Source organism: Tupaia chinensis, unplaced genomic scaffold, assembly GCF_000334495.1.
Source record: "Tupaia chinensis unplaced genomic scaffold, TupChi_1.0 Scaffold000460_1, whole genome shotgun sequence".
NCBI lineage: Eukaryota > Metazoa > Chordata > Mammalia > Scandentia > Tupaiidae > Tupaia > Tupaia belangeri.
Window position 1 is genome coordinate 1737842 of NW_006159969.1, and position 12265 is coordinate 1750106.

At 36.7% G+C, this 12265-nt stretch overlaps 1 protein-coding gene across 4 annotated transcripts in view; it reads left to right on the forward strand.

The window, feature by feature from the left end:
- The first annotated feature begins 88 nt into the window (after positions 1 to 88).
- The window catches only part of KRIT1 (KRIT1 ankyrin repeat containing), a 38903-nt gene continuing 26726 nt past the window's right edge, over positions 89 to 12265 (forward strand). The window contains exons 1-5 of one of the 4 annotated variants that reach the window (XM_027774608.1): positions 89 to 540; positions 3593 to 3696; positions 5066 to 5225; positions 9551 to 9643; positions 10742 to 10871. In XM_027774608.1, coding sequence (XP_027630409.1) covers positions 3595 to 3696; positions 5066 to 5225; positions 9551 to 9643; positions 10742 to 10871 — 485 coding nt within the window. In that variant the 5' untranslated portion in view covers positions 89 to 540; positions 3593 to 3594. Of the gene's footprint in view, positions 541 to 2209; positions 2318 to 3592; positions 3697 to 5065; positions 5226 to 9550; positions 9644 to 10741; positions 10872 to 12265 lie in introns of those variants that run through there. The other 3 variants (XM_006155545.3, XM_014590556.2, XM_027774609.1) reach the window with 3 other exon arrangements.

Here is a 12265-nt window from a genome sequence, read left to right on the forward strand (position 1 = left end):
CGCGGTACGCAGCGGCCGGCACGAGAACCAGCAGGACCGGCAGCGGCCGGGCACCGACCCGGAAGCTCTTCCGCCGCCTACCGCGAGGCTGCACCGGGTGTGAACCCGGAAGCAATTTCTTCACCCCGGTAGCGGAGGGATTGAAAGTTAAGGCCTTTGAAAACCTGTTTTCGGGAGAGGGTGAGGGGTGAGTGGTGGAGAGGTGCGAAGAAAGGAAAAGATATTAAAAAGCTGTTGGGAAAGAGATTCTCGGCCTCCAGAGACCCAGGCTTTCAAGGCGCGGGTGGGAAGTGCGGCGGAACTCGAGGGGCGGCTTCGGGTGGGTTTTCCTGTCACAGGAAGCTGGGCCAGGCCGCTGTGCCTGTGAGAAGGAGGGAGGAATGAGAAGGCGGTGACCGCGCCCCGTCCCCCAGGTGACTCTCAACCAGTGGGTTGAATGCAGTGGCCTGAGGGGCACTCGGCCGCCCGCACGGCTGAGACCGCTCTGATTCCTTTGGGGAAACGAGGAGAAGCAAGATCCTGACTCCGGCAAGAACAGAGGTGGGAGACTGAATCCTTTCTATAGCTAGTTTTTCCTGGCAAAGTTGTTACTCTTATTATTATTATTTTAAGTATCTTAAAGCCAGAGCGTGGTTTTGGGTGGAAACATTTTGAACAGAGGCGTGCGCGTACCCTGGGAGTTGACGTCGATGGGTAGTGGCGGAAGAAAAACACCTTCCTGGCTATGCTTTTGTCATCATAGGGAAAGCGATCACAGCTTGCCGTTATAGCTTACTTACTCCCAATACACCTTTACCCATCTTTTAAGATTTTTAGCTATCTTTCTTTGCCTTTCTCTATTGCGTTTTTAGTTTCACCAGAAGTCTATTTATAGCTGGTCGAACTCAGGATCTCTTCCTTTCTCACGCTCTTGGAGAACTTAACGGCCTTTACAGTTTCTGTTTGCAAACAGACTTTCTAGCATATTAAAAGGGTATTAATAAACCCGCCCCATGGACACTAAATAACTACACCTTGCCTCCCACGGTCACAGTGACAACCAGAAAAGCCACTACATCCAATATTTTTCCAAATGATAGCAGGTGGGTACTACCCAGAATTGAGAACCACCTTCACTTCTTTTATAAGGCCTCCTTGCTTAGGCAGCAGGTTGTCATTTATGTCTAAGCACTTTCCAGAATAGAGGGAACCATATAGCAAAATACTACATATGCCTTGCTTAGTCACCTGAACCCTTACCTAAAACTCAGCCTAAACCTACTGCAAACTAGTTACACCTTTCTCTTATTTTTAGACCCAATTGCTCTTTTTCTGTACATTGTATGTGTTTGTTTTAGCAGTTTTCTGTCCCTATTACTAGTAGCTTTTGTTATTTTACTGGCTTAAGCCTTTGTTTCTTTATTTCATGTCACTAGAAGAATATGTTTCAAATAGTCAAAGATGAATATTTCCTGAAAATCAATTTTAAGAATCTTTTGGGAATGTGTTAAATGGTTTAAAAACAAAATACTGTAATTCTCATAATTATTTTTTTAAATCATGTCATATTTGTTTACTTTTAAAAGTTGAAAGTTCTGGGGACCAGCAGTTAGCGTTATGGCTATGTCGCTGGACTCCCACTTATTTGACTGTGGTTCGCGTCCTGATGGCTTAAAACTCAACGCCTGTCACGCGTGTGTGCGTGCCCAAGATCCCGAGAGCAGAGTGGAAGAGAAGGGATTGCGGCGTGACCATCCCCCCTGGGGGGTGATTTCTCGCTTTCTGTCTCTATGTCTCTCTGTCTGTCTGGCGAGCACACGCGCCCTATAGCGAAAACCTCTCCAAAAAAAAAAAAAAAAATTGAAAGTTCTAAGCAGTACTAATATTCTAGAGAAGTGATAAGCATTAACAAATAAAGAACTTTGCTAGAAGATGCTTTCTTAACATGAGTTGATCAAAATGAATTGATTTGCTTTAAATTGTTTAGAAAAGTAAAAATTACTTGATTTCTCTTTTAGGTACTTAATAGAGAAAAATTGTTTCTATAATTATGTAGAAAGGTCATCAAAGAGTTCATGGAAAGTCATGTTATGAAAAAACTATGGTTACAAATATTTATGAACCATAATAAGCTCATACTTTAAATTCCATTTTTGCACTACCTTATCTTTCTTTTGGGAACTTGCAGTGTTCAAGGAGATACCCATAAATATCATGATTTGTAAAATTTTATCTTGAAGTCATGGTTAATCAGAGATGAAGAGTAATTGTCACAGAAATTTTGGGAAGAAAAATATCTCATTCTTTTTATGTGATATAGAAAGCTCTGTTGCATGAGGTGGGTTTTAAGAGTGATTTTATGAAAAAATTGAACTGAAGAAAGTTCCATGAGGTATAGAAAGAGAATGATTGATATGTCCTTAGAACTTTTCACAAAGCAAAATGTCTCCATCTTACTGTCTTACTACAATTTCCCTAGTGAAATATCTGTAGTTTCTTTGAGCCTAAATCAATGAGCACTTCTAGAATTTTAAAACAAGTTTTTAAATTAATTTCTAAGGGACCGATGGTGGCACAGTTGTACCACAACCCTCTGTGATGCTGAACCCACATAGAAAGGCCCTGGTTTTGCTTCCCAAGGTCTCCCAGTATATATTGTGCCAATACCTTTGTGCTCATGATCCAGTCTGTCTGTCTTTCTCAGAAGATATAAATAAATAAACTTTTAAAATTTTAAATTATTTAAAATAAAATTTTGGAACAATAATTTTAATGATTGTTTTCACTTGGGCTGAAGTTTATTTAAAATGCTGAAAGTTACTGGGTTTTATAATACTTTATGGAAATTTCCTAATCATATGGCATTTGGTGTATTATTATTACAGTTAAGGTGCTATATTTGACACTTCAGTCAATGACAGACCACATACACATATATCAATCATACAGCTTAGGTGTGTATGGCCAGCTATACCATCTATGTTTGTTTAAATAAACTATATGCTTTTCCCACAATAACAAAAACAATTTTCTTGGAACATATCCTTGTCTGTAAATACATGACTATTTAGAAAAGTTAACTAAAGGTTTCAAAGTGACATTACCAATTGCAGTTGAAAAAACAATAAATTACTCTATTTCTTCTCAAAAGCCTCCAAACAATATAAATGTATGTTATATCCTTATTTTGTGTTATTATTTTGAATTACTATTTTAAATACTTAATTTACAAGATATTTTATAACCATATCACTGTTTTTAGGTCCCCAAAGGCAGATTCTTACTCTGTAGTTATGACATATGAAAATATATATCACAGTTTTTTTTAAACCTTTTAACAGAAAAGGAAAAGAGACTACAGAATTATCTTAAATTAAAAGCTAAGTAAGGTTTTAAGTAATTTTAAGTAATTCAAAGATATAATCAAAGTAATCTCTGGCTTACCTTTTAGCTACCATATAGTCTAAAAGAAAAATCAACTTTTTATTGTTTTTCGAAGTTTTTATGTAGAAATAAAATTTGTCAAGTTAATATGCAATACTTTATTTTCTGCCTTGCTACCAATTGTTTCATGTAATTTTTCAAGGGATTTTGTTTGTTTGTTTTTATAAAGCAATGGGAAATCCAGAAAACATAGAAGATGCATATGTTGCTGTTATACGTCCAAAGAATACTGCCAGTCTCAATTCTCGTGAATACAGAGCTAAGTCATATGAAGTGAGAAAATTTGATTTCTGTCATTCAATATCATTTCATATTATCTTTTACAAATAAGGTCTTTCTATGCCCTTTAAATTTATTGACAAACTAATTATTCTAGATCTCTGCCCATCACTGTAACTTTTTTCTGTTGTGTATCTTTAGACCATTTGCTATCATGTGCAGATTATTATATGTTAAAATTTACTTACTTGATTTTTCTTACAATTTATAGGTTTAGGTCTTAGTACAATTTATGGGGTGATTCTAAAAAAAGCTAAAAAATACTGTAAGAATCGACTCGCTAAAATTTCAATCTAAACTTTGTTCTTGATTTTGTCCTAAATAACTATTTTTCACAACTCATTTTAAAATGTCTTTTTACTGGTGCCAACAGGTGGCATGGTAGTCAAGACGCTGGATTCCCACGTAGTTAATCATGGTTCAAGCTCTGGACTTGGTGACTTGAAGATCATGCTGGGCACATATGTGTGGTGCTCAAAATCCTGAGAGGAGAATGGAGGAGAGGGGATTGCAGTGCAGCCATCTCCCCGGGAGATGATTTCTCTCTCTCTCTCTCTCTCTCGCTCCCTGGTGAACTCACAAGCCCTATGACACAAAAATCCTGGGATCAGCAGATGGCATAATGGTTATTTTACTGGACTCCCATATGGCCAACTGCAGTTTGAGTCCCAAACCAGGCAGCTTGAAACTCACATTGTGTGTGTGTGTGTGTGTGTGTGTGTGTGTGTGTGTTTATGCCCAAAATCCCAGAGGAGTATGGAGAAGAAGGGATTGTGGCATGGCCATCCCCCCGGGGGATAATTTCTTGCTTCCTGTCTTTCTATCTCTGTTTCTCTGATATTACACAAGCCCAAGCCCTATACCATAAAAATTTCTCAATAAACAAAAAAAAGTTTTTGCCTTAAATTAAGTTTTAGGCAATTAAGTTACATCTCTTTGGTTTTGAATTATTACATATAGTAGTAAACATGTAATTGGTATCATGTATATATACCTGAATTGTTTTTTTTTATGTAGCAGATTCCAGCACTGCGAAATAGTACTATTCTATTTGAGTCCGAGCAATATCTCTAGCATTTGATTAAACTGCTAAGGTTATTATAAAAGGGGCTGCAAAGGTTTTCTGAGGTCTTCTGCTTTGGAAGTGCCTTGTATTATTGTTTCTCAGTTCTACCTATACTGCAGAATAACCTGGGGAAATTGTAAAATTATCAGTATCAAGATCCCAGCCCTTGGACAATCTGATATAATAGATCTGAGATAGAGTCAGTATTGTCTTAAAGCTTTGCAGATTATTCTAACATGTATTATACTAGTGCAAATATATTTTATCTTACACTTCATGTAATTTTTCTTATCTCAGATTTTGTTGCATGAAGTCCCCATTGAAGGACAGAAGAAAAAAAGGAAAAAAGTTTTGTTGGAAACTAAACTTCAAAGCAACAGTGAAATAACACAAGGCATATTGGATTATGTAGTAGAGACCACCAAACCAATTTCTCCTGCAAACCAGGGTATCAGAGGTAGGAATTTTTCTTTTCTTTTTTAAACTTGGTTTATTTTAAATATTTGTGGAGAAAGATATTTTTTTCAAATGCATAGTCAATATATTTTTGTTTCTTTCCATTTAGAAAATAGCAAAAGAGTCAAAGATTTTTTAAAGTACAACCAAGTCCCTTCAAGAAGTAACCTGGCTGCAATTCTTTTTCAGTTGAAAAATATTTATAAAGAAGTCACAGTGTTAACGATTGTTCAATAGAGAGAAAAAATGAAACTCTTTATTTTCAAATTACTCTTGTTAGAAGTATGGTTTCCTAGATAAGTATCTTTGAACTATTGGGTTGTTAGGAAAGTCATGATGTATTTTTGCATAGAAATTTATGTCATCACTTTCCCAACAACCTGATATTATTATTACCCTACTCGAGGTCAGAGGAGACAACAGCCTCTCTTCATGACTAAGTAAAAGTTAATAATCAGAGACCAACAGATAGCATAATAGTTATGTCATTGGACTACCATGTAGTCAACCACAGTTCAAATCCCAAACCTGGTGGCTTAAAATGTCATGCCTGGCACATCTACATGCATGTCCAAAATCCTGAAAGAAGAATGGAGAAGGGACTGCGGCATGGCCATCCTCCCTGGGTAGTGATTCCTATCTCTCTGTCTCTGTCTCTCTGGCAAGAACATGTGCCCCATAGGAAAAATTTCTTCAAAAAAAAAAAAAAAGTTAATCATAGGTTAGAAAAGTCATACAAGTTACCAGGTAGCAGAGGTCTTCTTCCCATTTGGCTCCTTTTCAAAGAGCCAAAATGAATTATAGAATTAATCATTTAATCTTCAAAGGTTGAGTCCCCATTTAAAATATTATATAATATATAGCCAGGGAAAGTGATTAAAAATTAATGATCAGTTTTCTTAGGCTATAACCTCTTAAGAAGCAGATAGCAGTCAAAAGCATTATACATGCTCTACTACTAAGTCCATTCACCCAAAACTATACAGGCCAGTCCCATAGCATAGCAGTTAAGTCCTGTGCATAGGGAGCTGGAGTCTACATGGACTACCTCATTTAGAATCCCAGAACCATCAGCTTGGAAAACATGCCAGGCATATATACAAGCATTCTCAAAACCCTCAGGGAATGAAGAAATGGAGGAAAAACAGTTATAGCATGACCCCATACATGTACTACATGGGTATGCATTCATGTGCATGCTCTCTGTCATGTACCATTTCTCAATAAAACATCAAAACAATAAATTATGCTCAAGATCCAGACATTGTAATTACAAAGATAAAACTTAATTTCAGTCTAGCAATAGTTGAAAACATTTGTTAGTAATGTAAAGACTAGAGCCAACCCTTGGTGTGGTGGTTGAGGTTGCTGGGTCCCATGTGGCCGTGTGTGCAGTTTGAGTCTCAGATCTGGCAGTGTGAGGGGAAAAAAAAAAAGGAATAAGAAAGCCAGGTACATGTGTGTGCATGGCCAGAAACCTGAGAGAAGAATGAAGGAGGAAGAGTTGTGGTGTGGCCATCTGCCCTGGGTCGTGCTTTCTTACTCTCTTTCTCTCTCTCTCTCTCTCTCTGGCAAATGCACACATTCTATAGCAAAAGTTAAATAAAACAAAAACAAAAAATAGAATAACTCTCTGTACTACTTCTTTGTTTTTTTACAGCTTATTCAGTGATTTTTCCTGTTTGTATATCTTCATACAAATTGGTTGTCTGATTCATCCGTCTCACAAAAGAGACTGTTTTTGTTGCAAAACTGTAACTGAATCCTGTAACTTTTTTAAAATTAATTTTTGTATGTATTTGTTTTCTAAAGATATATAGGTGAACTATAAACTTATATTTGATAGCTTTTGGAGATACCATTAACTATATTTCACTTCCCTAAAATATGTGTTTTCTAGTACAGCCTGAAGGGTTTTTGTGGATTAGGGCTCTTAAGTATTGTAACTCAGGATTATAGGACGTTCCTGAATAAGTTTACATATCTTTGATACAAATTCTGAAGTTCAAAAGCAAATCCCCTTTCCCTCATTATCAGATTCACTTTTTAATAAAATGATCTAGAAATCAACTTTAACTTTATGAAAAAGGGGAGAGAGGACTGTCCTATTAAGCAAATAAAGCAAGTGAAAGACTTTTTTTGCGGGGGAAGGGAAGGGGGGAGAGGTTTTTGCTATAGGGCATGTGTGCTCACCAGAAAGAGAGAGAGAAATCACCCCCCAGGGGGGATGGCCACGCTGCAATCCCTTCTCCTCCATTCTTCTGTTGAGATCTTGGGCACGTACGCACAGGCACCCAGTGTAAGTTTAAGCCACTGGGTCTGGGACTTGAGCCACAGTCGACTACATGGGAGGCCAGCGACGTAGCTATTATGCCATCTGCTGGTCCCCAAGTGAAAGACTTTTTGGATACCACCAATTTGTCAGTCTTTTCTACCTTTGACTTGGACTTCTCTGATAAATTATCATCTAGACTTGTCCTACTATTGCCAAATTGTTATTAGGATCTATCATCTGAGATAGAAATCTGATTAGCCTAAATCATAATCAAACTAAGATAGATAAGTCATAAGTTGGTAGGAATTAACCATGCTCTACTAAGTCCAATCACCCACAAAGGGTTTGGAAGAGGTCCACTGGCCCTGTGGGCTGGGTAGTTTTTGTTAGGATGAATTACGAGTGGACGGATACCCAGAAATGTCTCTAGCACAATTTTTTCCTGTGTACTTAGATAATAAAAGTACTAATATATTTTAGGCAGCTTTTAATAGGAGAAAATAGACAAGTTTTACTTAACTAAATAGAAAATTATGTTAATAAGCTATGCCCTATCTGGCATATTCTATTCATTTGAATTTTTCTAAATGTGTGAAATATTTTTGTAGTAATATCCTATATAAACAACACATGAAAATTACAAATCACTTTAGTACCAGCAGTTAATGCTTTACATTTTTGCGCAGTGCTATGTGTAGTTTATAAAGCACTACCACATTTACATATTTGTGAATTTTTAAATTGCTCTTATGAGTTGGCATTTAGTTATTTTCACATCTATAAAATGGAAATGCAGACATATATTGTCACCTGCTAAGACCATATTGCCATAAGTGGAGGAATTAGGACTAGAACCCTCATCTCCCAACTTGTAGTTAGTGCTTTCTTTCCCCTTTTCAACAATTTTCATCATTACATATGTGACTTGTAAGTAGGCAGATAAACAACAGATCGAAGTCAGATTTGGGGAAATGAGACAGAAAAGATTAAATGGGGACAAGACCTCAAGCCAGGGGAAAAAATAGTGCCATTGAAATTTTTTAGTGACTCCAATATTTTGTGAATAAGTGAAGCTATTTGAAATCTTATGTTATCTACCTATCCACAGAAGGCATCTCACCTGCCAACTGGGCATTCCTACTTGGGTCAGGAATGAGATTCTATTTCTTGGGGTAGGGAGATTAGAAAGGTCAATAAATATCATGAGAAACACATAGAAGATGAGGGGTTTCAAGTGCAAGACTCGTAGGTTATTACTACTGTTAAATCAGAAAGAATAGACCAACAATGGTGGTTAGAGCTCAGCGCAATCACATATAGCCCAGTTTCTAATTTAAAAAACTGAAATTGAGGGGCCAGTAGATGGCATTAGTAGTTGTGTTACGAAACTCCCAAATGGTCGACCATGGTTCAAGTCTGGGCCCTGGTGGCTTAAACATCAGTCTAGGTACATGTGCGTTTCTGCCTGAGATCCCAGGTGGAGAATAGAGGAGAACGGATTGTGGTATGGCCATTCCCCCGGGGAGGGTGTTTTCTCACCTTCCCTGTCATTGTCTCTTTCTCTGGTGAGTGCACACTCCCTAAGGCAAAACCTCTTTTAAAAAAATTAAAAAGAAATTGAGGAAAAGATTAGATGTTAAATAAAGATGTACTGAACACTAAAACTCTGAAACTTGTTTATACCTCTCTTCTTAGCCAGCCCACAACTGTATTAAAATTCTTACCGTTTGTATCCCAGCTGAGTGAGGAAATATATACCTATTGACTTTGCGGGGTGTATTGCTTGTTCAGCTGCTCACTTAGTCCTTAGCAAGACAATTTTCCTTGCTACACATAGGAAGCTTTCCTTCTATTGTATCAAGACCAAGTTTTTGAATCTTTAAGTTGTCCCAAGAACAATTATAGATTGTTATTAGAATCATTAGCATTAATTAGTACATATAATAAAGTTGACTACATTTTTAGTGCTTTTATAAAAATCTGTATTATTCTTAAGGTGACTTTAAGATTTAAAAATCTGTCTTTATCTTTGCTTTTTTTTAAATGATTAGGGAAACGAGTGGTACTGATGAAAAAATTTCCTCTGGATGGAGAGAAGATGGGTAGGGAAGCAGCATTATTTATTGTTCCATCAGTCGTCAAAGGTAAAGTCTAAATTTATCTTTAAATCTCTGTGTACTTTAGATGCTAAGTGAAAGTTTATTAAGGAATTTAAGAATTAGTTTTTATAGTTACTACTATAATTTTTTTGTAAAATAATGTATTTTTAAGTTAATGGAAGAAAGAAACTGTTACTTAAAGATGTTTTGATTTCAAAATAATATACAGTCTTCTTGGCTATTTTGTTTCAGTTTATAAAGAGGATGAAGTGAAAAGGTAAGGCATAATTGAAACTAAAGATGTTTAGATTGTAATATGGAATTTTCCAAAGGCTATGCTATAGGTAGAAAAACATACATGAATATAATGGAAAATTAACAGATTATGAATAGAGCCTATTTTGTATTTGGGACATAAAAGTGCCAATAATAGTCTTAAAAGACTCTTTCTAATAGTATTGGTAATATTTAAAGAATGTAGATTTAATGCAGAAGCTTAATTTGAACCTTTGACATTCTAGAATAATAGAACATAGGTTAAGTGTTAATGCAGGCCTTGCAGCCCACTAATTTTGTGACCCTCACCTCTTCAAGCTTTAACGTAAAAAGTGACAGTATTGTTACCTGCCTCCAATTTGTTCATAGTGCTGGAATAATTAATTGATGTGTTGGATATGAAATCATTTTGAAAATTTTGTTCACTACAGAGATTAGACTTCATGTAACATAGTAATCATACTGATGATATATTAATGACTCACCATGGACAGTCCATCAGCCTGCTGCTACACAGTACTTAACATTTATTTTATTAGCCATTTCTGTTATGCCAGATATATCTTCCCACACATAATTCAGTTAAAAAGTTCAGTGTTTTAAATGATGTTGGAAACCTTACTAATACGTTTTACAATATTATTGAGGAAGAAAAAGAGGAAATAATCTCTGTAGTCCAAGATGCTACTGTATTCACTTAAGTGGATCAAGTCACAGAACTCATCACTTGAATCAAGATGTCTAATTCAAGTCTTAAACCAATTTTGTAATACTTAACAAGTTTAACATGTTGTATATTTTTAAATGAAAATCATACAGTTGTAAATCTTTTATATGATGGCATAATTCTTCATTTTTCTTTTTCAGATAATACTAAATATACATATACACCAGGATGCCCACTATTTTACTGCTTACAAGATATTATGAGAGTCTGTAGTGAATCTAGTACTCACTTTGCTACACTTACAGCAAGGATGTTAATAGCCTTGGATAAGTAAGAAATACTTTTTTAAAAAATTATTTTTATTTAATTTTATTTATCATTATTATTATTTTTCAATTTGCTACAGGGCACATGCACTCACCAGAGAGAAACAGAGAGAAGGGGAAGTGGGAGGACTGAGAAAGCAAGCTGCCAGGTTCAGGACTCAAACTGTGTTCAGCCATGTGGGAATCCAGCACCTTAACACAATTCTGGCTTCAAGAGGGATTGTAATATGCCCATTCCCCCGGGGGGATGATTTCTCACTTTCTGTTTCTTTGTCTTCCTGGTGAGCGCATGCACCCTATAACAAAAATCTCTCTAGAAAAAGTATGTCTCAATTAATCAAATACATACTGATAATAGAAATTAGTTCTGATAGAGATAATTATGGAAGAAAATAATGAAAATAGAAAATATATATATTAAATGATATGGGGGTCAGCAGGTAGTATGATGGTTGAAGTGCTGGGCTCCCACATGGCCACCTGTGATTTAAGTCTCGAACCTGGTAGCTTGCTTTCTTACTCTCCCTTTCTGTCTGTCTGTCTGTCTGTGGTCAAAACTGAAGAATAATGATGATAAACAAATTTAAATAAATAAATAAATACATCTTTTTTTAAAAAAAAATTGATATGGGACCAGATCGCAGTAGTACAACAATAAAATGCAGTATTTTTGTAAGGCAATCCAACAAGGACCACATTTAAGTCTGGAGACCTGCGTGAGTATACTGGGCACATGGATGCTTGTGATCTGGGGCTGGTTGAAGGCTGAGGGTAGAGAGCAGCATCAAGACACTGTTAGGGATACTGTTTATCTGTCTGTCATCTCTCTGTCTCATTCATGGAAGAAATAAACTTTTTTTTTTCTTAATTTGACCAGTGTGAGACAGAGAGAGAGAGAGGGAGGGAGAGAGAGAGAGAGAATGAGAAAGCAAGTCACCAGGTCCGGGACTCGAATCATGGTTGGCCATGTGGGAGTGTCCAGCGCCTTAGCCACCATGCCACCTGCTGGTCCCAAGGAAGAAATAAACTTTAAAATTAAAAAAAAGAAGAGGGACCAGCAGATGGCGTAATGGTTACATTGCTGGACTCCCATGTAGTGGACTACATTTGCATCCCAAAACCCGTGGCTTAAACTCACTTCATGTATGCGTGTGTGCCCAAGATCTCTAAAAGAGAATAAAAGAGAAGGGATTGCAGTGTGCCATCCCCTCTGGTGGGTGATTTCTCACTTTTTGTCTCTGTCTCTGTCTTTGTGCACCCTATAGCAAAAATCTCTTTTTTTTTTGGAGAGATTTTCACTGTAGGGCGCATGCGCTCGCCAGACAGACAGAGACAGAGAGACAGAAAGCGAGAAATCACCCCCCAGGGGGGATGGTCACGCCGCAATCCCTTCTCCTC